The sequence below is a fragment of the Hoplias malabaricus genome, chromosome 8, assembly GCF_029633855.1.
Source record: "Hoplias malabaricus isolate fHopMal1 chromosome 8, fHopMal1.hap1, whole genome shotgun sequence".
NCBI classification, from domain to species: Eukaryota; Metazoa; Chordata; class Actinopteri; order Characiformes; family Erythrinidae; genus Hoplias; species Hoplias malabaricus.
The window spans coordinates 26189691-26217408 of record NC_089807.1 but is presented as its reverse complement, the minus strand read 5'-3'; the positions used below and the strand labels follow the sequence as shown (position 1 = coordinate 26217408).

General features: G+C 37.1%; 1 protein-coding gene across 2 annotated transcripts in view; it reads left to right on the top strand.

Moving 5' to 3' along the window:
- Positions 1 to 27322, top strand: part of anapc1 (anaphase promoting complex subunit 1) — a 64911-nt gene extending 37589 nt beyond the window's left edge. For both annotated transcript variants that reach the window (XM_066678406.1, XM_066678405.1), the window contains exons 25-48: positions 329 to 507; positions 1060 to 1286; positions 1593 to 1711; positions 2620 to 2891; positions 4669 to 4903; positions 7349 to 7440; positions 8431 to 8565; positions 8681 to 8763; positions 8925 to 9003; positions 11483 to 11557; positions 12581 to 12651; positions 12807 to 12897; positions 13026 to 13085; positions 13192 to 13385; positions 17816 to 17902; positions 18613 to 18730; positions 19177 to 19254; positions 19463 to 19530; positions 19645 to 19783; positions 20804 to 20890; positions 22148 to 22243; positions 23600 to 23804; positions 26273 to 26407; positions 26743 to 27322. In XM_066678406.1, the coding sequence (XP_066534503.1) occupies positions 329 to 507; positions 1060 to 1286; positions 1593 to 1711; positions 2620 to 2891; positions 4669 to 4903; positions 7349 to 7440; positions 8431 to 8565; positions 8681 to 8763; positions 8925 to 9003; positions 11483 to 11557; positions 12581 to 12651; positions 12807 to 12897; positions 13026 to 13085; positions 13192 to 13385; positions 17816 to 17902; positions 18613 to 18730; positions 19177 to 19254; positions 19463 to 19530; positions 19645 to 19783; positions 20804 to 20890; positions 22148 to 22243; positions 23600 to 23804; positions 26273 to 26407; positions 26743 to 26867 (3050 nt within the window). In that variant the 3' untranslated portion in view covers positions 26868 to 27322. The remainder of the gene's footprint in view (positions 1 to 328; positions 508 to 1059; positions 1287 to 1592; positions 1712 to 2619; positions 2892 to 4668; positions 4904 to 7348; positions 7441 to 8430; positions 8566 to 8680; positions 8764 to 8924; positions 9004 to 11482; positions 11558 to 12580; positions 12652 to 12806; positions 12898 to 13025; positions 13086 to 13191; positions 13386 to 17815; positions 17903 to 18612; positions 18731 to 19176; positions 19255 to 19462; positions 19531 to 19644; positions 19784 to 20803; positions 20891 to 22147; positions 22244 to 23599; positions 23805 to 26272; positions 26408 to 26742) is intronic.
- The last annotated feature ends 396 nt before the right edge of the window (positions 27323 to 27718 follow it).

Genomic DNA, 27718 nt, shown 5'->3' with positions numbered 1-27718 from the left:
AAATCCAATAATAAAAGGTTAGCGAGAATGATCGGACTTTAAAACAAATGTTTACTTAAATATTTTTTTAAAATCTTATAATTTCCACCGGCATTATGCATTCATTATTCAAGAAGTTTTGCACATAGAGACTTAGTGGCACAAGGTTATCTGTGATATATCGCGATGTGATCAAATCGCTACATGAGATTGATTTGGTATATTACCATTTTCGTTGTAATTATTGAATGGAAGACAATGAGACTAAAAGTCTTCCCTGACTTAAATAATGTGAACATGAATTGAATACATTGTGTACATTTGTACTGAAATTTGATTTTATGTTCAGGCTTTAGGCTTAAGGACCTGGAATCAGTGCCTTTTGGTGTTGCTTTGCCAATCAGAGATGCAATCAGCCAGTGTAGAGAACACCCCTCTTCTGATTGGTCTGAAGACGTTTGTGCCCTAATTGGACGACAGGACTTAACCAAACAGGCTCACAAAGTTTCGCTGGCCAAAGGAAAGCCGGTAAGCATTTTTTAAAAGAATATTTAATTGCCCCGGGTTTTGCAGAGTTTTCACCCAGTCATTAATCATCTCCAATTCCATCCTGTAAGATTGTAGCTAAACTTACTATATCACACACATTGCCAATGTTAAGAGGGTGAAGACAAGCACATGCTTCCTCTGAAACATGTCAGCCACTGCCTGTTTTTACATTGACAGGGATCAAGCCTGTGATTTCCCTGCTGATAGGGCCAGCTATTAGACCGCTGGGCCTCTTGGAAGCCCAAGGATATTTATTATAATGCAACATGTAGTCAGTGTTAAGTGAGTGATATGCTAATCATTTCCTACTCTACAAATAGTAACAAAAAGTGTGGTATTTGGACTAGCCCTTCAAAGAACTATTCAGTCCAGGGCCCCGTATTATATCACAGTATTATTAATAGTAGTGTTTGCATATGTTGCATTAATTTTTTATTATCAGCATACTACAAAGCCAGGTCCTAATTTAAACACACATTTGTTTAAGCTCTGTTTCATTTATTCCCTTTTTTGTTTATTTTCTTGTGTGAGATGGTGGGGTTAAATGTACCTCTTGAGCCTCCGGTAACAAGCGAGGCAGAAGAAGAGGAGGACGGAATGGCGGATCTTCATCCAGAGGTAACAGGGCTGATTTGGAGTCAGGACCTGCGTGTGCAGGAGGTGCGGCGTCTGCTTCAGAGCTCCAGACCCGTCCGGGTCAATGTGCCTCACCTGCCTGAGGTCAGCGACCATGAGTACATAGAGGAGAAGGAGAACAAGTGAGCAAACCCTACTTTTTAGAGTGATTCACATATTGCTGAATCATTCTCTAAATGACAGTGATTGGTGAAAGATTATAATTATAGGTGAATTATAATTTTAGAAATTGAGTAGTCACATTTTTGCATTCATATTCAGAATTTTAAGCATCTCTGGTCAGATTACATGTTTTGCTGATTTTCTAAATTTAACAAATATAGTTATGTTAAATTGGAGTTTTCATTTTTGTTGCCATTTATGGTACATCTACAAGTAAGTTTTTGTTGCTCTAGAGTACAGTTCCAAAGATCTCTTGTGTTTGTCAGGCTGCTGCAGCTGTGTCAGCGAACAATGGCCTTACCTGTAGGTCGAGGCCTCTTCACACTGTTTTCTTACCACCCTGTACCAACTGAGCCTCTGCCTGTGCCCAAACTTAATCTGACTGGTAAGTCCTTACAGGTCCAGGGCATTTATTAGTGCTGAAGGATTCAAATTGTAATCTTGTTTTTAGGGTTGTCCCAAATAACATTTTTAGGGCTTTGGAGCTTTGAATTGGACTAATATTAGTATATTCAATTTTGGGAGGGGGGTTGTGTATGCACATTGTTTATGCACATGATCTCCAGAGCTCCGTGGAGGTGGTTGGATATCTGAATCACAAAATAACAGAATACATACATCCTTATTGAACAAATACCAGAGTTGCTGAATATTCAGGTCTAGACTTACTAATAGTTGGTGAGACAGTCAATTTTTCTGGTCCATTGATTGTAAAATACAGGATCAGATACTAGATATGAAGCCTGGATTTAAAGACTTAAGTAAGTCCCTGCTCTGCAGATTTGCTCTGTTGTATAATCAGCTGCCAATTTATATCAGAGGTGTTCCATTTTGAAAAGTCTGAACTAATGTACTGCGCTAAAGCCCTCTAAAAGCAGAACTGGCCACATCGCTGCCTTGAACCGACCTGTTTTTATGACTATGTATATGGAGTGTGCTTTACGTGCTTACGTTTTCTCGTTCTGAGTTTGAATCTTACATAATCAGATGTAGGCTTAGCTCATTGATGTTCGCAGATAATAACCCTCTTCCTCTGCATTTGGTTCAACTGAAACACACAACTGGAGAGCAGTCCTTCAAGATGGGTTTTCTACTCTTTTATTTCGGGGTCATCAAGCCCTTCCCAATGGTGTGGAAGAGCCAGAATTTTTGCTTTTCAAAATGAAGATGATCAGGAAAGAAATATCTGCCTCGGGCGTCTAAATCCTGGGGAAGCAGAGCCCTCTACAGTAGGACCATGTTATGTGCTGAAGTGACATGCATTGTTTTTTTTTTTTTGTTTTTTTTTTGTAGGCAGAGCACCTCCCAGGAACACTATGGTGGACCTAAATAGTGGCAACATTGACGTACCACCCAACATGACCAGCTGGCCTAGCTTCCACAATGGAGTGGCAGCCGGCCTGAAGATTGCCCCAGCCTCTCAGGTGGAATCAGCTTGGATTGCTTACAATAAGCCCAAGAGTGCTGAGCTAGCCAACGAATATGCAGGTTTCCTCATGGCTCTGGGCCTTAATGGTCACCTCACAAAACTGGCCACACTTAACATTCATGACTACCTCACTAAGGTAAGTGTCCATTAAAAAATAGAAAAGCATGTGATCTTTTGGAGCCCCTAGGACTGGTTAAGGATAGCAGTTTTATGGTGCAATACAATAGCACATGACACAGAACATTAGTGTCATTTAGTGATTTATACATGCATGCATGTATGTGAGTTTAATTTTGTCATGTTGGCTTATCGATCAGGAGCTGAATAAAACATTTCAGGTTGAACCCTTGAAGCTAACATTTCTGATGACCTAAAGCTGATATAATTTTATATTTGTATTGTTTTTTTTAATTTTATATAAATAATTAAAAAATAATAATTTAGATAAATAATGCAGAAAATCATCAGGAAATTGAGAGTTCTAATCAAAAATAATTTGGTTACTGCAGTTTGTTGATATTACTGCTTATGTTGACTCACATGGTCATTATGTTTATCCATATTGCGAACACAGCCATGTGTATGGTCAACTCACCTTTCACAAAGGATGACCTCAGATCAGTGCAACAGGATAATGAAGAGGCATTAGCCATAAACTGACTTGGATGGCAGAAAGCCATTGTTATTTTCGTGAATGATAAGATTTAAGAGAACAAATTTCTGAGTAAACCGTGGAATGAATCATTCAGAATCAGTGACTCACTGCAGTTTATCTATAATGAACATCTTTATTGGATATGTGGAGTTTATTGGTAACAGCGGTTTGAAGTTAAAAGTTGAATATTTGGACCGTTTCACTGTCAAATATGTGAGACTCCCCCTAAAGGTGCATACACTTATCAAGCACTGCTTTAAATATGAGGTATGAAGGAACAAGTTGTTAAAGGGATTGTTAAATCCTGATGACATGCTAAAAGTCTTCTCATGCTTCCTTTCATTGTCAGCCATGTTAGATTTAGCACAAGCATATGTTGAAGTTTCACTTTATGATTTGAATTTAGCTCACTCTTCCTTTAGTCTCAGTATCCAGTATATACTTTTTTTTCTTAATCGGACTTTCTTTTTCGAGCTTTGCTCTCATCCTGTTGTTTTTCTCACATGAAAGGCAAACGTAAAACAGAGTTTCATTATGACACTGCATAGCACCATAACGCGCTCTCTGTTCTCTCATTTCCAGTAGGCCATGCTCTATCGCTACTTTCAGTGGTCGCAGTGCATATGTATAATCTATAACTCCATCTATATACTGAGTATTTACACTGCCCCTTCACCACATTGAGATTGGTGGCCATGGCTTTCTAGACACTACTAGTACTCAATTACGAGAAACCAGTGGAAAACATCCTGCCTTACACACATCCTGCTTTCATACACATGAAAAATGAATGAATGAATAAAGAATATGCTGTTGTTCTTATTGTTGTTGTCTTGTGAACTAATAGGGAAGTTTGCTTTGTAAATGTCTATATCTGATACAAATAGCAGAGATTCTCCATGCTATTCTCAAACTGTATCACATGGTTCTACACGAGGGGCTTGATGTAGTGACGACCTGGGTCTGTTGTATTGAAGCTGAAAAAAGCACTGGAGTGAAATGTAGCTTTATTTCAGGCCCATAAGCCCTGACTTACGAATGTAAGTCAAAACTGCAAAGCTGACTATTTGCATTTTTGTGGTGTCTGGTGACAGTTTTACAGAATAAATTTGCATACCATGGTACAGAATTACTGTGCATCTTTAAATAGCTGCTGTACATGTGTCTTTAGCCTAACAGTGTTTGGGTTTTCCAAAGTTAAAACCAGACTTCGATGACTTTATTCCTCATCATTTTTTCCTGCCCCCTTTCTCCTCAGGGCCACGAGATGACAAGTATCGGACTCTTGCTGGGTGTGTCTGCTGCCAAGCTAGGCACAATGGACATGTCCATCACACGTTTGCTGAGTATTCACATTCCTGCATTGCTGCCCCCAACCTCCACCGAACTGGATGTCCCGCACAGTGTACAAGTGGCCGCTGTTGTTGCCATCGGTCTTGTCTACCAGGGCACTGGCCATCGGCACAATGCTGAAGTGTTGCTTGCTGAGATTGGTCAGTTCAATGTCTTAAGAGTCAGCTTGTTGGTTACTGAACATTTGATGTGTTTCCTGGCATGGTGTGTAAATGTTTTGTGTTTGCGTGAGGTGTTATGGAGCAAGCTCATGAAAATCCCACAAATAAAGCACTGGAAATGCTCATTTTATATTTATATTGAACTTTAACTGTGGGAATAAACAAAAATATATTAGCATAGATTTTCCAGCTGTGGAAACCAAAGTTACTGTTCAACTCTAAAGGCCTCTGTATACTTCTTGAAGAGATCCTTTTCAACAAACTGAGGCAAAACTTTTGATTTTGGCTGGTGGAATAAACGTGTGCCATAAATCAATTATCAGTCAACTGAAATATAACTACAAAGAATACAAAAAGTCGTTCTGATGCCTTTACCTGACAGTAGGACAGAGCATTTGACGACCTTTGCTTTAATGATGATCTGTGTACAGAAAAAAATAGTAATTTGTTTACCTGACTGACTGAATCTAATGCTGTTATACAGACACATTAAAAACATTTTAGCTCAAATAAAGCTAACCTATATATTTTCATTACCAGTAACCAAGTGACATATTTCAAACCTTTTGTTTTCTTTTACATTTAATCATTATGGCTTATAATACTTATGGCTTATGGCTTCATACTATGAATCTCTCTTTCAATAATCACCTCTCCAATGACTGTGGCTGCATGTGCTGTACTAGTGTGTGTGTGTGTGTGTGTGTGTGTGTGTGTGTCTCTCTCTCTCTCTCTCTCTCTCTCTCTCTCTCTCTATCTCTCTCTCTCTCTCTCTCTTCCGACTCCCGCTTCAGCACACACAACCACAAAGATGGGCAAGGTGATCATTGACACCCTCCATAAGAGTGTAAGCCCTGGAAGGTCACTGGGTGTTCAGAGTGCTCCAGAAGGCCCAAATGTGAGGTCTGGCCAGCTTTACAGCCCTATCATACTCTAATGTAGATACACACTGGCCTCCCTGGTGACTAAGGCTGCACCAAGCCCCACTGGCACAGTTAATGTGTGCTCAGGGCCACCATTTCATTTAAATTGTGTACACAATAACACCACCCAACACCCCACTCACTTGCACACTCCTTCATGCACCAAACACAACACACCTCAGCCATTCAATAATTATATTGTATTTCCCCAATACGTCTGTGCTCTCCTTATCCACAACCTCTGACTTGATCTTTCAGGTACTTCTGGTAACTCTTTCAGTTACCCTTAGTTTTTGGCCTCTAAAGCTACCCTCACTACACAAGCTTAGATTTGATGATTTGGTTACAAGTCCCGAATACATTTTTCTACCAGCCTAACATGCCACCTGCATTCTCTCACCTTAGCTACCAAGTCTGTGAACTTCAATGTCTTCCTTGGAAAAGCTTCATCTACTGTATCCTCAAATGGTTTTGTTAATGCTATAAAATAAACTATTGGGCTTGTTTTTCTCCACCCATTTTAAGACTGTCACATCTCCAGTCAATGAGTTCCCACAATGCCCCCTCCCTGTGGCTCACTTAAATTTACAAATGTTTGGCCATGTTCTTAAAGACACACACGTCATATATACCGCCCTCACTTTACCGTCCACATTCTAAGTACTGTGGTATATGGTATTATCTTTGGTGGTATCGGTACTACCACCACTCTGCAGCGCCTTAATCTCTTAGGCTTTTACTGTGGAATAAACACACTCTTATTCACCTGATAATCTTTCCATATATACCAACCCTGTGACAAACTAACCTTACATGCTCACAATATATGCTTCAGCTTGCCAACCACTGCACTACATCTAGGTTCTTAATGGAAAGTTTCTTGGATGGGGGAAATTTTGTAGAAAATTGTATGTGTGAGGTGCAATAGGTTTAACTCCAAGAACTTGGAAGAGCTGTACAAAGAGTGGAATGAGTATTGTCAAGAGGAAGATGAGAAACATCCAACCCAATGATACAGAAGAGTTGAAGGTCACAATGAAAGCAAGCTAAGCTTCACTAAAACCTCATCACTGCCACAAGCCGATTGCAGAATGCCATGCCACACTGATGCAGCATTTGGTGATAAAGCAGCCCCAACCAAGTATTGTATAAATGTGTAAATGTACATACTTTTGACAGAAGTTGGACATTTCTATGTTCTTACATTCTCTTCTATTTGATCTTATGAAATATTCTAATCATTTGAGATAAAGTATGTCTGACAAAAAATGCATCAAATATCACTTTATGTGAAAGAAAAAAAACACTATAATAATATAATAAACACTATTAAAAAAAAATATATATATATATATATATATGTGTATATATATATATATATATATATATATCCATTTATTGTTCAACCACAGCACTAAATTAAATGACTAATGGTACTGCCTTTTTAAATTGTATTTTCTGTTAAAATATTTTCTTATTGATCAGGTGTGTGTTCTTGCAGGTCGTCCTCCTGGTCCGGAAATGGAGTACTGCACAGACAGAGAGTCTTATTCACTAGCAGCTGGCCTGGCCCTTGGCATGGTTTGTCTTGGGGTGAGTGAGTGTGTGTGTGTGGCAGTGTTGCTAGATAATATACAGAATGTTCAGAATGTTTCCTTGGAGTTACCTACAACATTGGCTTATCAACAGCATCGCTCAAGGTCACCTGATCTCCTCCTTCCTGCATGTTATTGAAGGTATTCACAAAGCTAGTTAAATGTATTTAACTACTTGAACAGCAACTTTCCAGTGGTTTAAGCCAATGTTGTACACATTTGTTTTGCCCAGATCACTATACTGCTCTCCACAGTGATTATTATTTCTTTTAGGTTCCACAAAACTATACCTATGTTTTTAGGTTTTGTGTTATTTAGAAGCAGTGCTCACAAAAATGTACTGTGTTTTGTTAATAATGGCTGTGTTAAAAATGCTTTTATGAGGATACTTAAGATCTGTATTTGAATAACAACAGGATTTTACATTTTCCTGTGGTTCAACTTTGTATCAAATGGAGGTGTGGGTTTCTAAAATTAGCCAAGTTGGTTAGAATGCCTTACAGATTGTGTGAAATGTTCAATTCAGAATTTAATATATACATTATTTAAATATTTATATAAATATAATTTATATAAATTTTATATAATATTATAATTTAATTAGCATTAAAACCATTATTCTCTTTAATTTTTTCTACCTTGGGGTAGTAGAAAGGTGATAGTTTAAAATAAAAGATACAAAAAACTCAAATATTTTTTATGCCAAATCATAAATATTTGTAATATGCAAAATTTGGGAGTAAATCGTCCTAGATGAGCATTATACATCATTTATAATTGTATGGTTATAACTGCTAAATGAAATAAATAAAATGCAGATATTTTAGTGCATGTATGTAGTGCGTGTATGTATGTTGCCAGTTTTTATAAGCAAATATGAATAAATTAATTTGTTTATTTACTTAATTACTTATTTTCAATTATCATGCTGAAAAATACCCTGAGTATTTACTGTGTGCAAGTATGTAAGTATGTCTGTACTCTGTAGCATGGCAGTAATCTGATTGGAATGACTGACCTGAACGTGCCAGAGCAGCTCTATCAGTACATGGTGGGAGGACATCGCCGCACACATGCCGGCATTAACAGAGAGAAACACAAGTCCCCCAGCTATCAGATCAAGGTGCAGTAACACAGCAGAACAAATAAACCAAACTTTGATGTGACTGTCAATGTCACCATGTTCCAGATATTGCAGTTTAGAATTCAGATATACTAATAAACTTTATTCATCATAGGAGGGTGACACAATCAATGTAGATGTGACCTGTCCTGGAGCTACCTTGGCTCTAGCCATGATCTATCTCAAAACCAACAACAGGCAAGTTCCAATTACCTTCTTTTCTTTCTTTTATTATTTCTTTCTAACTATTTTCTTTTATCATACTTGATTTCTTTGTTTTTTCCTTTCCCCTCTCTGTCATCACCTGTTTTCTAGTGTTTCTAAGTCTGACACTATTTTGTTTACCTGTTTCTCTGTAGATCAATAGCTGATTGGTTGAAAGCCCCAGACACCATGTTCCTACTGGACTTCATAAAACCCGAGTTCCTGCTGCTGAGGGTAAGATGGAGAAAATAGGAAGGAATGAATGGATGTGGACGTGATGAATAGATGAAGGCTCTGCTGTTAAGAGTTGTTATTTTACTATAGTTAAATGTGGCATATAATCCTCCTTTTCTACATATGAACAGGAGTCTTAATGAAATTACATGCTTTGGTTAAAATACCACAAAAACCAAGCTCCACAATCACCACCCTGTCTTAACAGCCCTGTTCATAACAGCTGGTTTAAGTGCATTTAAGTGGTTTAAGTTTTTGTGGCACAAAACACAAGGAGCTACTGCTCAATAACCACATGTGAGCAGCAGCAAAGAACAAGCAAGTATAAGTTCTTGTTGGGTCAGTTTTAACCATATTTGCACTCCTGTGTCCAGAGTAGTGAGATACTCAGGCAAGTATTCTTTACAATTCTAATGACTATCCTCCTGCTATCAGATGTATTTGAACTGCTGATTGAATCCCCATGTCATCTGAGTTGCACAGTCCAGTGATTATGACAGTGACCGTTTTGTCCTATTTCAAAGTTTCTGTGTGAGGCATTACAGATTCCCTAATGTATGTGCACAAGCAGTGTAAAAAAAAATTAATAAATGTCCCCAGTATACATTATATATTTGTGGCTGATTTATATTACTCCCTGAAAATAGGAAACTTGTTCATGTGAAGAATCAAGCAATACCACTAAAGGTCCGATACCAATTAAAACACAACTTCCCACTTATTACAATGTAGCAAAAGAAGGAAAGTCCTTGTTACCATGTCCACACTCTGTAGCTTCAGTAGCATGGCAAATATGAGTTTCTATTTTTCAAATTTTTTATTCAAAAATGTATTTCATCATAAAAACTACAGAACATTACTTCTGGTCTCTAAGTACCATTTAAAGGTCACTTTCATGATCTTAAAAACACTTTTTAAATAAATAAATTTTAAATAAAATTTAGATTTTTTCCTCACCATTTTCTAGCTTGAAACCTGTCTAATGATTTACAAACCCTGGTGTCTGTAAATGGCTAAAATAAATAAATAAATAAAACAAAGTGTACCTGTCTAGTATGCTAGGCTTTCTCTCTCTCTCTCTCTGCTCACGGCAATGACATTTGAGTTTTTTAGACAACTGAGAGAACTTCAAACTTTGAAGAGCATGAACCAAGATGAGGGTATTATTCTCTTCCTGCTCCATAGTTTTAAAGTATTTAATTATTTTTGATTTTTTGTATTACGTAAGGTGGAAATGCCTCCAAATTTGGGAGATGGCTCACTGCATGAAAGTAAACAGAGACAGAAAGTGTTACAAAGCTAATCATCTGGAGTTACAAATAAGTTTCTGTGATAACGCAAACAGTGAATAAAGACTTACACACAAGTTAAACTAAAAACTTTCCTTTTAAGGTAGAATGTATCTTATGAATATGAGGATTAAACAATTTAAATTTTGTTAAAAAAGAACTACCTTGCATAACCGTTCACTCTTGTTCAGAATTTTAAATTTTATGATATGCATTAGGTTTATTCATTTGTTGATTGTGTTTTCATTCATAGAGTACGCTCTTAAAGGTGCTACAAAGGGAGTTTTGGGCAATGCCATAGAAGAATCACGTTTGTTTCCATAAAGAACCCTGTTTGTTTAAGTGGTGTGTGAGTTTGAAGAACCTTTTATAGGTTTAAAAATCCATCACTGAATCTTAAGGGTCTTTACTCATTTAAACATATTTGCAAATATGATTGTTTATCTAACCAAAAGTGGTTCTTCTATGGTATTGTTCAAAGAAACTTTTGTTGCACCTTTATTTTTGAGTGTATAAAAGAACCATGGAAATACAATTACGTAAAGGAATGTGCACATATAGCTATGCCTACAGTTTGTTGACCTAGCCCCCTAACATTCTGGAAGTCTGCTTAGAGGTTTACAAAAAATACATATAAAATTAGTAAATGTTTAGAATAATTATGGCTACAATATAACATTTAGCAATGAATAATCTGTTGTTGCGCCTACATGCTAGGAAGGTTACTTATTGATTTTAGTATTGTTCAAATAAATGACTTTGCTCATACTGCAAGGCAAATGGTATTTGTATCTTAAACATTTTTTCACGGTTACTTTCTGACATGTCTTTTTGATATTCATATTGCAGAAAACCTGTCCTGCTAAAAGTGAATAGGGCACAAAATTAGATTTCAGCTGCCTGAGTTTTTTTTTTTTCTTTTTTGTTATGAAAGTGGCTCAGAAATTCCAGCTTGTAAAGTTCTCAGTTTAGCTGTACTTCACCACACATTCCTTCCTTTAAAGTTCTAGTGGGAATCAGGCATGTGTATCTTGTAAACAGCCACCTTCTACAAATCAGCACCAGTTTGAACTAGAAGCATAGACAGAAAGCTAGAGGGATAAAATGACCTAATAGCAAAAGCACTCAAATGCTGACGACTAAATGTGTGTGTGTCTGAGATTGTGTGTGTCTGTCTGTTCTGTCTCCAGACTCTGGCCAGATGCATCATCATGTGGGACGAGATCTTGCCTAATGAGGAATGGGTGACCAGCAATGTGCCTCAGGTGCAAAACATGGTTCACTAACATTTGCATGCACATACACTTTTTCAATCTTCAAGCTACTCAGTATTACTCTCACTTTGTTACACTTAACCTTTTCACCTTTTACACCTTCCCCATGCTATGCTATGTTCAGTGTCCTCAGAAATATTTTGCAGTGCATTTTTTGTAATTTCACTGTGAAAGTTATGCTAGTTCATTTTATTAGAAATTGGTTTAACTCAACTAACACTAGTATACCTAAAGCGCTTTGGCACCAAGTGTCACAAGCTGTATAGCTTTATGCCTGCAGTGTACAAGGGCTTCATCACTTGTATTACAGGTCTGCTCTAGAAGTATTTTAAAATATATTGTTATTCTTAAATGGTCAGTAAACATGATGGTTCATTCCTCTAAATCGCTGAACATCTTCATGCTCTGAAGGCACTGACGCAGATTCAGGCCAACGCCACCCACCACATCTAAGTTTTTATTTACATGCTAATTTAGGTCAGTCATGAGTCCTTAGACTCAAAATGGATAGTTGTTTGTCAAGTAATATTTATTTTGAATATATATCAACAATATATATTGACCTATTTGTGTTTTTCTGTCAGTGACATATATAATCACTAAGCTAATGATAAGGACTCTAAGGTAGTAGGCATTTTATTGGCAATATTCCCCACACCCCCACACCAATTGATGACTTTCATACTGTAATGTGCATACTGCAAATATATTTATGGCCCTTTAGCTCTACCTTCAATAATCCATGTAAACATACATTACATATTTTATAACACTCATAAATAACAAATATAATGAGTTTGAATAAGAGGAGTCTTAGAGTAATGGCTTTATAGGAGAAGGAAAAAAATGTTAACAATGTAGAAGATTTAATTCCAGGAAATTTTGGAAGACATTCAGAGGACGGCTGTTTTCAAATGATATAGTAAACTACAAGCCCCTAAAATGAGTAGTCTCTGAATGATTGCTGTGAAAGATTTAATAGAAAAACATGCTTTTTGTGGTTTTCTTTTTCAGATAATCCAGGAGAACATTGGACTCCAAGAGGAAGCTCTAGTATCAGAGGATCTGAATATGGAAACTTTGGTGTGAGTTCATACCATCAATATCAGATATGTAAACAAAGGTTTGATGCAGAAACATTTGGAGAACAGCCTTTGGCTTTCACATTTGCAGTTGGTTTTTAGTAACTTGTTTGATAGGTGAATTTAATCTTGCACAAACCACATGTTCTTCTTTGCAGACAAGCTCATGACTACATCATAGCTGGAGCTTGCATGGCCGTGGGCTTCAGATTTGCTGGATCTGCAAATTCGGATGCCTTTGACTGCCTGGTAAGAGGAAGGTTGAAACAAGGAGGTTTCCAATAACTCCTCAGTTAAAGTGGTTTCTGTATTGTTTTGTTACACACATTTTTTCTGACCTATATCTTTTATATATACGTCCCTTTTTTTTTTATCAGTACAAATTTGCTCGAAACTTCATGCAGTCTCTAATCAACACTACTTCCACAGCCACAGTGGTGAGTTATATATCAGAAAAGCACATTAAATAGTTGTGAAACTTACATCATTACCTAATGACTTATTACTGTGTGATCTGATATCAGTTAATTTTGTGTCAAACAGTCAGGTCAGTATAACCTGCAAACATGTCTGAGCATGGTGCTGCTGGCCACCTCCATGGTGATGGCTGGCTCGGGAAACCTGAAAGTGTTGCAGCTCTGTCGCTTTCTGCATAAACGGACCTTTGGTGAGATGAACTATGGCTTCCACATGGCCCACCACATGGCCCTCGGACTGCTCTTTTTGGGAGGAGGCAGGTTAGTGGCCTACAGTGAACATATTACAGGACACCTAGTCTGTTAAAATCTCATAACTCGAATCTCTGTATACAACCATGAGGAAATTTTGGCTAAACGTGGGTGGGAACCAACAGTCTAGTAGGTGGTTCTTGGCCATGTTAAGTGAAAATGTGAGACTAGGGTCAGAGTAAACCAATTGTTCATTTTATATAGTAGTCCAGCTAATTACGTACTGATCTGAAATTCTGGATTAGTACTGGCATTGATACTGATTGATTTTAACATCATTGATATTACCCAGATGGTAATAATGCTGTTTTTAAATGTTTGCTCCATAATAGAAATTTGTCATCACAAAAAGAATTTTATTAATGTACTCCAATAATTCACATGCAGTTAATAAGTATAAATGATACCAAATGATTGCCTGATGGTTAGGCATAACGTATGTTACAGCATCAACCAAAATTATGATCAGTCTCCCAGAGGCAACTGTGTTGTGCTGGCCTAATATGTGACGTGGGTTTGTTTTCTTACAGAGGAAACATACTTTTTGAAAGGACTGCAAACATAAAATGACTGGCTTTAGGTGAAATTCCCCCCAAAAACTCAAAGTAAATCTATAGTTCTGTGTAGAAATGCTGAGAGCATATTGCTTGCAATAATGGTAGTGCTACATATTCCTTTATTCAAATATGCATTATAGAGTTTTTTTTTTCTTAGAAATTAATTATAATTTATGAATCAGTAATAATGAAGGGTTCATTTGCAATCCTTGAAGGTAGCAAATTTGTAAATTACATGTTTCTTAAATTCTTGGAGGATTACACCTGCAATATGTACTTATAATTGGACCTGTGATAAAAGTAGAACATGGGCCTATAAAAGCAAAAAAATGATATCTGGCACCTGTTTCAACAAATTGTCCCCAGACATTTGTTTTTGTTATGAAATTACACATGACCCCATGGGACTGAGCTTTTTCACAATGTATTTGATATGATAGAATTCTAGTGTATGTGTGTATATGTGTCCATATAAACATAAACTGACCAAATACCAATAATGATATATCGATCGATCAGATTTTAAGTTTATCCATGTTTACATTAGATGAAAACTTCAAAATAGTTGCAGAAGTTATTGCACATACTTTATCCAGACCAAATGTCTGTTTTTAAAGCATCTGTGACTGCCTGTATGAAGAATATGCACAAAGCAGTAATCATGGCTAAGAGAGTTTATATTATGAACAGCAGGCTGATCCAAGAGTCCCTGTCATGTTCTTCATTCCCTCTGCTGAAATATACTCTAGTCTGGCTAATCTGTTATGTGGCTGTTTTTTACAGCATCAAAAGGATAGGACCAGACATCAGTCTTTAAACAAAGAAAAGAAAACCCTGAAGTTAAGGTCTTTTTTGCATTCTAGAAAAGTTTGTAATGGTAGTTGACAATATGAATGTAGATTTATTGGCTTTTTAGTATAATGTATTCGAATTAATGTAATGACATAAATAACAGATATTCATTTTAATTCCGTACCTGAGGGTTTGATAATGTGCTTTTGTATAATGAATGAAATAATGAATTAGGCTTTTATTATGTAATGTTTCAAAGTGAGCAAAAAATATATATACATATATATATAAAATATTTTAAATAACCATATCTTAAAATATTTTGTAATATTAGATGTTCTTAAAGATTTGTTGGCAAATATATTGGTGTGGTACAGTGGCACAGGAAATATGTAAAATGTTGTGCCTTAAACTTTTTCTGGATAGTTGGGCAAAATCTCTTTTCCCACTAAAGAACAACACAAAAGCATCAGCACTCCTAAAATTCCTGTCAGTAATGAAACTTAAGCAACACACATGACAAACTTAAATAGATGGTAGCCTCAAAATACCATTATTATTATTTAAAATAAAACTGTATTAGTAAATTATTAACATCTTACCACTTTTCTTGTCATGAATGTGGGCCTATAAGCAGATATGGCATTAAATACAAACTACCTAACCTAATTTTTCCCACTAAAGAAAGAGTCTTTCATCTGCATTCTCATTGCAACAGTTGGGATACTGTTTATAGTTTATACAAGCTTTTTCTTTTATATGTGGAAACAAAGTGGGCTGGTTTGGAAATAGAATAGTGTCCTTTGAAGTGGAAAAAACATGGATCACTTGATTTTGTACGCCTGCAATGAGTACACTGACTAAATGAATGGAGGTGCTATACTGGTGTAATTTGTAAAGGATGTGAACTTATTAATGAACATGTATATTGGTCAGTTTAACTCTCAGATTGGTTTGTGTCACGATAACATGTCTTACATATTTTGAAAAATAAAAATGTAAATTCTAGCTCTAACTGTACTGCAGGCAGAATTAATGGGCCTGCAGTGTCACACTTCTAGGTCATTTTAACAAACACTGATATTACTTCCTGCTTTGCAAACTTAGCTGTCAAAACCAGAATTTTATCTCACTGTCTTTGCACAACTGTATGTAGCAATGTCTGACCACATAATATCTCTCTTTCAGCAACCAGTTTGACAGAAATCATCTCCTTCTGTAGTAATATTCGTCCAGTTATATGTCTATATATACAGACTCTACTGAGAACACTGATCATAATTTAACAAAAAGATTACAGAAAAAACCTTACTCTGAGATTCAGTTGATTTTTGACTGTGACTCAGCTGCTGCTATCGCATCTTGAATTTGTACCTGTGTTGTTAAGTGAAACTGACACTGGCCTTTCCATTATAAATTTGTCCTTGTGGTAGCTGCACTTTTACTGTGCTGGGCAGGTGGTGGGCTGATCCACAGGTTCTTGTACAAGCGTTTTATGTATGGGGGATGGGGCATCACACTGACTGGCTTGAATGCACCACGAGTACCTCTTGTCTCAAGCACTCTCTTCTGCAAAGCTATTATTTTTAAGTGAAGCTTTTAAAAGAGCCCAAATGATGCCATTAAACAATGGCTGACCAATTTCCCATGCACAGACAGTTTTAGCACAAAATACGTCTGCTTTTGTCAAATATCACCACTTTTTTGATACCACAGCAAATTTTCCTTTTTCAGTATCTATTGTTTTTGTTTGCTTATTTTTACATGTCATTTTCTTCAGTAATTTTTATATGGACAATGTGAAGCAAAATAGCTTTTAGTAACACTTTATTTGAGGATTACATATGATTTGGAATACATGCATAATCACTGAATAACATTCATAAAACTTTAATTGACTATAAACAGCTTGTATGTTTAAGCAGAAGATGGCACAATGTTTCATCATGTGAATGCTGTTGTCTTTCCACAAAAGGCCTTAAACTAATATGATAATTCATCTACTGTTATTTGCAAGTAATAGGATTGATAACTCCCATTGACACAAGTGTATGCAGTTAAGTACCTTGCCATGCAGTCTGCCTTTACAAACTTTTGTGAGAGAATGAGCAGTTCTTATGATCTCATTCAGTTGTATTGCATGGTACTGAAAAAAATATGCCAATGTTGCAAATAGTCAGTTTGTGAAATTTCTACCCTCCTGGATTTTTCATGATCACCTCTGTCTGGTATTATTGAAAAATGGAAGTGTTTAGTAACCACAGCAACTCAGCCATGAAGTGGCAGAGAATGTAAAGTTACAGAGTGGGATTGCCAATTGCTGAAGCACACCATGCATAAAACTCAGCAATGTTTGTCTGCCTCAGTAACTGAGAGTTGCAGACCTCCTCTGGCATTAACATTGGCACAGAAACTGCAGAGGGGGCTTCATGGCATAGGTTTCCATGGTTGAGTAATTGCATGCCACCATACATTACCAAGAAGTATGGCAAGCTCTGGTTGGAGTGGTGTAAAGCACGCTACCACTGGACAAATTTATACTTCCAACATTCTAGGAACAGTTTGGGAAAGCCCTTTTCCATTCCAGCATAATTGTGTCCCAGTGCATAAAGCAAGGTACATGATGGCATGGTTGGGTGTGTTTGGTGTGGAAGACCCTGACTCGCAGAGACTCCTGACCTCAACCCCCGTAAAACACTCTCAGGATGAACAACATCAGTCCAACATCAGTTTCTGACCATTACAAATGCTCTTCTGGATGAGTGAGCCAAATTTCCCACAGACACATTCCAAAACCTTGTGGAAAGCCTTTGGAGAAAAGTGGACACTGTTATAAATCATAAAATCATAAAAAGTTTGTGTGGGTGCCCCAATACTTTTTGTCCAATGACCTCTGCATTAAAATTTCCATCACTTTTAAAGTAATATTTTATCAACAGTGTGAGAAATAAAAAAAATTAAAATGCGTTCAGCTTTGCTTATATATGTTATGAGGTATCAAAGTATGTAGCCATTAAATAAAGTGTTGACTAGTTTTTGCTTCTAATATATTTGTTGCTAATAATATGTCATACATACTTGTTCACATAGGTACACCCTCAGCACCTCCAACTCAGCCATTGCTGCCCTCCTCTGTGCTCTCTATCCTCATTTCCCTGCTCATAGCACTGATAACAGGTAAAAATCTCACACACAATACGTCAACTCAAAATTTTCTTAAAGTATTTTTTTTTTCTGCAGTTGCCCTATGCAACACTATACAGAGTACTTTAATGGGATAGCTCGTCTGTAATTGTGTTTTTTAGGAGTAATAATTGTACTTGTATTAGGAGGACTTTGATGGGCTTAGAATAAGGATTGTTGCTCCGTAGACTATGGGCCACTTTTGTGAAATTCTTTAATCAGTGATTTTTTAAATCCGGACCTTGGATCCAGATTCCACCCGAGGATTTAAAATGACAGATAGTATGACACTGTAGCTGCAACTACAGGAGACACTTAGAGATGTGAAGAATGATTCTAGATCAATTTTCAGGTTCTGCCTTATCTGCCCTACCTATTCAGACACTATCATTAGGTAGCTCATGATGCACTGTGTAGCATCTGAGCTACCTAAAAACAGCATGACATTAGGGCAAATCAACTTGGCAGTTAGGAACACAATGGTCATTCAAACAGCAACTTTACATGTTCCTACTAACAAATTTTTGTTTATGTTTTCATTTCTGTTTTATTTCTTTTGTTGCGACCAGAAGTTTTAATTTGGCAAAAGAGTTCAATGGCTTAGTTTCCATATTCTCCAGGACAGGTTTTATTTTCTATTTATTTAGTTATTTTTTAAACCTGTCTCCTTGTGTGCTGCATTTATTTGGGCATGTGTTACTCAGGTATCACCTCCAAGCCTTGCGTCACCTCTGTGTCCTTGCGGCGGAGCCTCGACTGCTAGTTCCTGTGGACGTAGACACTCTAAAGCCGTGTTACGCTATGCTTGATGTCACTTACAAGGTATGTGTCTTTCCTCCCACTGTAGAACACTAAATATATATGCGAATTGAGATTTTTTGGTGGGTGGGTCAGCTGCAGTACTGTGCACATCCTTGACAGTGATTTGAATGACTGAGTCATTCTGCTTGTCTGTAGCATTGCTTGTGGCTTTTCTCTGACTGGCTGCTACGTGTCTGGAGCTTGGGCTGAGCTAAAAATTTACAGAGTACTGCTGTGTAACAATGACAGCTCAACTTTAGGATCTCACCTCTTGTTTCTCTCACATCTGACCTTGTAGTCAGTAGGCTACCTGTTTTTTGATAACTCATGACAAATGAATGGTGGAATCATGTGTTTAATTGCAATTACAGACATGCCTCAGACATTTCTGTTTGATCAGCTACACTTGTAATATTTAGTACTGTGCTGTGTTGTGGGGATTCTATGAAAATGCCTTTGTTTAAAAGGGGACGCAGTGGTATGACGAGACAACCGTGGAACTGATGGCTCCTGCCATGCTCCCAGAGCTTCATCTTCTGAAACAGGTAACAGCATGAGCAACAAAATATGCAAATGCTACACAGGCTACCTGCACGAGGTACGGGTCTATCTAAAAGAGATTCTAAGGCCCAGCATTCTTCAGGCCAACAACTTTGAAAGCCAGAACTGTGTTTGTGTTTGCTGTCAGTATATATATATATATATATATACACTTTATTTTAAACATATCATTGCCATCTATTGTACTCATAGATTAAGGTGAAAGGTCCAAGATACTGGGAGCTGAACATTGATCTTAGTAAAGGAACTCAGCATTTGCAGTAAGTCTGAACAACAACCCCTACTTTGATATTTTTCCCCCCTAAAATGTATTCACATGTCGTAAGTGTGCTTGTTTTTTTTTTCCTCCCCCCCTCTTCCCTCCCCTCTTTCAGATCTATCCTTTTAAGAGATGGCATTCTCTATGTGAAGCTCCGTGCTGGACAACTTCCCTATAAGGATGATCCACGTGGCTGGAAAAGTCTGTTGGCCCCTACTGTCAACAAAAGAAACCCAGAAGTGACCACATTCAAGGTCTGTCAGAGTGGCCAATAATTATCATAACTCAAACCATGACCCACAGACAGGTTTTACAAGAACTTTTTCACTATTTATAGTTTGATAGCAAATATTAGCTTTCATGGGAGGTGCTTCAAGCTAGAAGTACATTCATTCTCATATTTTGAGCATCATGAGTAAATATAGATTTTTTGACATAAAGATTTACTGCAGCTAAATGTATATTTTCTGGGAAAAATGGAATAATACTCATTTTCAAAAAATAAAATAATACTCATTTTAAAACGCTGGGCAAAATGTAAATTAAAACAAAATGCAATGATGTGCTAATCATTTAAGTTCTGTACATAATTTAAAATAGTACAAAGATTACAAAAATTTGAAACGTAGAAAGATTGGTGTTTCTTTGAAAAATATTTACCATTTTGAATTTGACAACACTCCAAAAATGTTGGGATGGGCATATTGTGTTACAGCCCCTAAATTGCAGTTTGATATCTAACAGTTCAGAAATAAATGCAATTACAAAGATCCAAAACCTAGCTACTACTGGACACTTCCAGAAAAAATGAAATTTTTTTCCAATTACCAAGCAATGAAAGATCCCACCTATTAAAATTATCAGCACTGAGTTTCATCATATTTGAAAGAGTTTCTGAGCCCATGCATTGATTTCCATGCATTGAGTGCTAGAAGATCACAAACATTCAATATTTTATGTGGGTGCCTTTTCCTTCCATATAGAGATTTCTCTGAATATTTGAATGACATTGTGTTCTGTAGATGGATGAAAGTTCTTTCATGTTTTAAAATATAAACTTATTATAACTTATTATTGAATTGTTGTACTATTTCCCCACACTTTTTTTCACCAAGTGGTGAACTCCTTCCATCATTAATTTTGAAAGTCTCAGCCCCTCTGAGATGTTATTTGAATTTAAAAAAAAAAAAAACATTGCACAAATAACATTTCTCAGTTTACTTCTCTTGGCCTTTCCCTTTCTCTCCCCCACCCCCACCCCCACTCTTCTGCAGCCTGAAGCTATCTCAACCTTCACCTCAGATGCTGCCTTGGTTTCCTTTGCTGAGTACTTTTGCAAAACTTCAGAGAACATGAAACATGTGAGTTAATTACATATATATTTTATGCAGAGGTGATTGCTCTAAGACTGCAAGGGAAGCTCAGCTTCCCCTAAAATGTCAAAAAAATAAGTGATCAAATATATATACTGTTGTGTGTACATGTCATTGAATAAATATGCACTACAACGCGCTCAACTTTTGTTCAGAATCAGCCTCTTATCACTGGTAAAGACGCGGCTTTCCTCTCAATCATTCCCGCACTTCACAGTGCTTTAAACAGTGTGGACGCTGAGCGTCCACAGAGTTCAATAGCAAGAAGCGAAGTGCAGCGAAACGAGACGAGTCATTGGATAAATGCTGGGCTTTGTCCCGCCCATCGGACGCTCAGCGTCTCTGGGGGTCTATGGGGCAGTGGGCTGGCCTCGGCTGGCACGGACGCTCAGCTTCTACCTGATGATTGGATGCTCTGTCTGAGGCTGAATCCCTTTTTGATTGACAGCGAAATGAGCGAATCAGCGATCCTTTGGTGTAAAGATCCGTGCGAGCATTAAATTTTCGTTCTATTCTGAGACCGGAACCGGAGACTTTCTAAGTCCTCTTAGCGGCATTTTCTTTGTTAAAAACGACTAGCGACAAATCAAGCTTCTATTTCTGGTGGGGTTTTTTGTAGCTGCTTGTGTTTGGAGACTGACTTCTATAACTCTTTCTGACTTCATCGCAGTTTCTGTCCAGCGGGTGATGCTGAGCCCCTCCACCGCCACAAAGCACTCACAGGTGGACACACTTTACATGGGCCAAGGCCGTTTAAGCAGCCTAGCTCTGCTGGCCATTGAGAGGACACTAGTCAAGTCCCTGGAAAGATGCCTTGTTGGTACGACAGGGTCATAGATCATTTTCTTCAAAAGGAACAGAGGGTAGAATTTACGTATAAATAAACCGACACATTTTATGATGTAGGCCGAAATTGAGCTTCCCCTCCTTGAAAGACCAGCATCCGCCACTGATTTTATGGGATATGATTATTTGCAGTTCAGTTCTGCCAGGTACAAATGTGCAAATGGTGGTTTAAGCAATCTCGGACAGAGTTTCCATGAATAAACGTCCTTAAATTATTATTATTCTTCTTTTCAGTTGGATTTTTTAAAACAAATACATGATTTTAGTTCATGCTGTTTGTTTTTTCTCCACCCATCCTTAAACAACAGCAACGTTTTTGAGGTCAGGAAGTTATTATGGTGGTTTTCCTTTGTTATTATGTGTGTGTTTCCCTTTGTTCCCCTGGTTTTCATTCCACAGAAACAGGAGACTGTGGCCTTATTCTCAGCAATTCTATATGAATGTGTGACCCAGGAAAACCCAGAGATGCTGCCTACATATATCTCTATTGATCAGGTTAGTGTTGCAAAACTGTGCAGCATTTAAAAATAGACAACTTCACTTCCTTGCACAGGTTGTCCACAGTTTAGCCTTAGTTAGATTTAACATACTTATATATAAAAATATTATATTTAAAATGTCTTTTAAAACCTAAATCGGTCCTCATTCTATCACTGTAAATGGGGAAATTGTACAGTATTTAATTGAAACTGTATTGATTCTTTGGGTTTCAAGTGTTTGGAGAGAAGTATAGCACCTTAACATTTTAATTTGGTTCATCCTTGAAGTAATTCTCAGTGATGGAACTGCTATATTGACAGTCAACCAAACCATGCTGGGTTGCTAAGCAACATTCTTACAGCAATCCATGAGGGTACGGGCATGTTTTATTAGTAGCTTTAATTTTAAAATGTATAATAATAATAATAATTTTTATAGGAATAATCCCTGAATGTCTGAATCCTGATATTAAAAACCAAATACCTATCCCACAAACGAATATCTGAATAATCTAATATTTGGGTTCAGCCCTAGTCAGCATGAACATTCCATCGACAACAACATAGACACTACAGTATGTTTGCTGTGAATGCACGTTTGTGTGTAGGAACTCATCTGTGGAGATGAGGAAAAACCAGTGTGGTCAGATGAGTCCTCTTATCATATTCTAAAGGGGCGTGTGTGTGTGTTAAGCATGGTTCAGACCTGAAGGCATGGCCCTTACAAAGAGGGAATCCATTTTACTGTTATGTTGTGGTCTGTATTTTACACAATATTACCTTCTACAGAAGACGAGGTGAATATTTGTAGTATTTCATTATAGAACTGTGTAAAGCAAAAGAACATAATACAAGTCCTTGAGATGAAATGTGGCACCTGAAATCAACACTATTGTAATATCTACAATTATAGTAGAATAAGATATAATTATGTTCCCTACATAAAAATACAGAAATTACACTTTGAGGGTACCACTAGTCACAGCAGAAGGTAAAGCCACACAGACAGTTTTTCTGATCGTAAAGAAATGACTTTGGAAGTTTTTCTTAAACAACATGTTATTGATATTACTTTTACTTACTTAATATGACTTTCTTGTAGAATATGAAGTGTTAGTGCAGATTATTTACATACACTTCTCTACTTTGCTAATGTACATTGCAGTGTGAAGCCCAGTTAGTGTTAACCTTTCCATCTGTGGTCCGAACCACTGCTGACTAGATATGTTTGGGTTATGCATTATTATCAAGCTCTACAGTCATTCTTTGACTGTTGTGTTTGTATAATTGCAGCACACCATGCTTGTTATTTATTGATGAATGTAGATATAAATGTGCCAAGGCAACTCAATGTACGATTGTGTACTTTCAGACAGTAAAGGCACTGGAACGGGGCAAGTTGAGCGAAACCTTCTGTCTGTGGCAGATGAAGCTTGTCCTGGAGCTGTGCGAAAGCAGAGTGCTACAGGAAAGGCTACGGAACACACACAGGCAGAGTCGTGGCCTTCTGCTCAGCTCTGAATTCCTGCCTGTCATGAAGAGCTGTGCTGACCGGGCCCTTGACCACTGGCTTTCTGGTGAGAAAACCTTATTTTTGGTAGTTGGTAGATTTTGTAGAAAAATATGTTTACATTTTCAGCTTTGTGGTGCCTTCATAACATCTGCTCTGTGAGATATATGGTTTTAGAATAGTTCTTCATAAAAATGTAATTAAATTCAGAGGGCCTACTGTTTTTTGACAGATAATTAAATACCTATTCATTAAATAAAGCTTTAAAAAAGCAATCTGTAATACCAAGCATTTAAAATCTGAACTATATTACAGTTTCAGAACAGTGGAGAGAGTTTTACCTAGACATGAAGCCCGAGCAGGTTGCCAGTTTGAGGAAAACTGAATGAACAAGCAAGAGACAAGTTTAAGAACTTTGGACGATAATAGCTAAGAAGAATGTGCCATAATTAACATACATACACAGAAAAGTGTTCATCATTTCACAAAAACATCTAACTACACAAGAAAAAGACAAAAAAAGTGAACAAGAAGCCGCAATTTCCCTACATTTACAAGCCTTTACTGTCCAAATCCACATTAAATATTTTAACTAGACAAGGCTGGTTAATTATCGATATTCTCTTCCATCACAAATGTCGTTTAGGAGGCAGATCTTCTATTATTATTCACAGTATTCACAACTTATTCACATTATCAAACATTTATTTCCACCTTATGTGTCAGTTTACTAGTCTTACTGGTTTGATCGTCAGCTTCTTGAATTCTCTGTTCCACCTTAAGAGCCGAAGCTAGCGCATCAGGTGCTATAGCTTTTGAAACCTTTTGAAGCAACTGTTATTCCAGTTTATCAGTTTAAATCACAGAAACCAATTGTAACTCAAAATTTACCTACTTAAGTGAAAGGCAAAAATGGAAAGAGTCCCCACCGTTTTCCCTGCATTTTCAAGAATTTACTGTCTAAGCCACATTAAAATTTGAGACTAGACAAGGCTGGTGTTATTTTCCCTACAAAAATAAATGTAATTTTAGGAGGCAGATCTTTGATTCTTATTCATAATTTTCATATTCAAGCATTTAGTTCCATCTTAAGTCTGTTTGAGAGTCTTATTGGCATTATTCTCTAGCTTCTTATTGAATACTCATTTCTACCTTAAACAGCTATGCGAAGATAAATCTAGCGCTAGGTTTTCTAAACAAAACTCGTATTGAATCAGTACTTTATTTCTCATTTTATCCATTATAAACACACAGCCAAGTGTACATCATGTAGTAACTAAAACATCTACTTACTAGAGAAACGCTTATATTTGCTGTGTACTGCTTTATTTCTCTGTTCCACCTTAAATAGGAGAATATGCAAGACTTTTCAAACACAATTCATATTTCTTAATTTGCTTAAAAAACACACACACACATACACACACACCACAGAGAAACACACATGAATCTGAATAATATTTTTTAAAACAAACAAACAGTGGTATTTACACCTTTCAGTCATGTTGATAATCACCTTCTTCGTATAAAACTCACAAAACAGTCCTGAGAACTTTCAAACATCACTATGCCTCAATTTCTTTATTTAAAATACACAACCTGTGGCGTTTACTCCTTTTAATCTATACATAGGCATCTGTACTTCTGTATTTTTTCAGAAATTATTTGCTGTTACCTGTTTAGGAGAAAATTAGCCAGCTCTGTTCTGTAGTGTTGCTGCATCTAAACTGCCTCCAATTTTAAAACACAAGGCTAATATTTCCTCTCATTTTACTCGGTCTCTGGTCATGGAGATTTCTAGAAGGGCAATGGGGCTTTTTCGGTTCAGTAAAATATAACATGGCAGCAAGACACTGTTTGTAGACCTGGCCACACGGTGGACTGTAAAATGATTGGACAGAGGCAGGATCACAGGAACTCCGGTCCAGACTGGGCACTTCTCAAAGAGAATATACTGTTTCAGCAATGCTATGAGAGGCAGCAGTGTTTTAGCTTTGACTGTTTCCTTAATCTATTATCACACACCCTGGACATTTTATGACCAAGTACAGTAAATATCTTAAAGATTGCTCCTTTAAAATTTTCAGGATATTGTTAATGAGTTTATTTTATAAGCCAGTTGAACAGAAAAATTTGGAAAACAGGAGATTACTAAACTGAAATTATTCCCTTCACTGTGAGAACTATGTTTAGATGTCCTGGAAATCAAATAAATGAAGAGTCTGTGACTTTTGTACAGTACTGCATTTTTGCGGTTTGCAAAGAAAACCTTTAAGATCAGGTTTTTATTTGAATGAATAACTGGATAGTTAATAGTGCATTAGTCTTAAAGTTTCCTGATCAACATTTAATTGTTTCAACACCTCCTAGGTAATATTTTTAGGTTAGCACAAGTTAGTACTTCTTTGCCTTCAGCAAATAAGCCTCTATTTCTGGAATAATAAGCTGCTGTGAATGAGTGTACAGCTTTTATGAATCACCTGGTGTGTGATAACACTCTGCTTTGCTTTCTGACCTTTGATCTTTCATACACAGAAAACAGCCATGCTCTGCAGGCATATGTAAGTGGTCAGCCTCCAAACGAGGATATTGACACCTGTATGCTTGCCTGCTTCCTGGTTTACCACTCCATCCCTAGCTTCGTGAAGATGGTGACCACAGAGCTTGATGGTAAAGAGATACTGGTTGTGATCAGATTGATTTACAAGTATTTTCTGTAGGCATTAAGCTATTGGTGTGTGATGATATTGTGTTTTCCTGGGATCATTCTAGAACAAAAATTGCAAATTTTACCTAGTGTTGTTTTTCAAATCAATTATAGGATGGGGGTGGGTAGGAATAAATTGTGCAGATATAGGTTGACTACAGTCAGTAACTGTGTTCCCACATAAAGTCTAATTTAAATTCTACCTTACACACAAACTACAAAGTAAATGCACCCAATAAACTTTCAGTGCAGTCTTTCTGAATGATTTTTGTTGACCCTGTTGCTTTCTTTTCACCAGGGAGCTCCTCTTTTCCTGAGATGCTGCTGAGGTTCAGTCAACTCGGCGTTCCTGTGCGTGCCCTGCTGCGTTTGAGTCCTCTTCTGCTTCATACTGGTGGCTCTGGATCTGGATTGCCCCTTTGAACCAAAAAGATATTATACCCAACAGGCTGTGCTCCCAAGTCTTCAACATCAGTCGTGATTGGGATTATGACTACAAAGATTTGTCATGTGTCCGCTAATGAATTCTGGCATATTTAATAGCTCCTCCAGGAGACAGTTGAACACCCCTGCACTGCAGCCATGTAAATAATTTGTATCTATGTTTGTACCAGCGGCAATAGTGCCAATAAATATTATTTGAAAGGATGTTTTTTTTTTAAATTACATGTTGTTTCTCTATAGAGGGAGTCTGTGATGTTTCCCTGTTGCATTTTCTTTTTCCAATATTTACCCGTTGCTCTGCAAAACAAGCTTCGCATAAGCATTCCTGTGCAAATGAAAAACATTCCATAGGCCGGAAACACATCACCACACAGCGGCTCACATTCCAAACTATTTGAATAGACACATTTCTCTGTTTAAAAAAAGCGCTCACCACATTGTGCTTTGAATACAGCCTCCTGGGCTTCATGCGGCAGTCTCACATCACTCTTGAAATGAAGTGAAAGTTCTGTTTGAGCCAGGATCTGTTGAAAAAGAGAGACAAAAGAGAGCCTGTTGCACTTCAATTAAAGTTGGAACACTTCTGTGTTTGCATAAATGAAAAAAGAGAATCCTGTGGCTGTGTTCATTTTTCATCTAATTACAGGACATGTCATATGATCCGAGAATGTATACTTAAACCTGTATTAGAATAAGTTCCAATAACCTAAACTTATTGTTAATCAGTTGTGGCAACGGATCTCCACTGCTTAATCTGGAGCTTGCAGCAGGGACACTATACATGTCTATTAGTGCAAAATGTGGAATGTGTCTGAGAGTCTAATTACTGG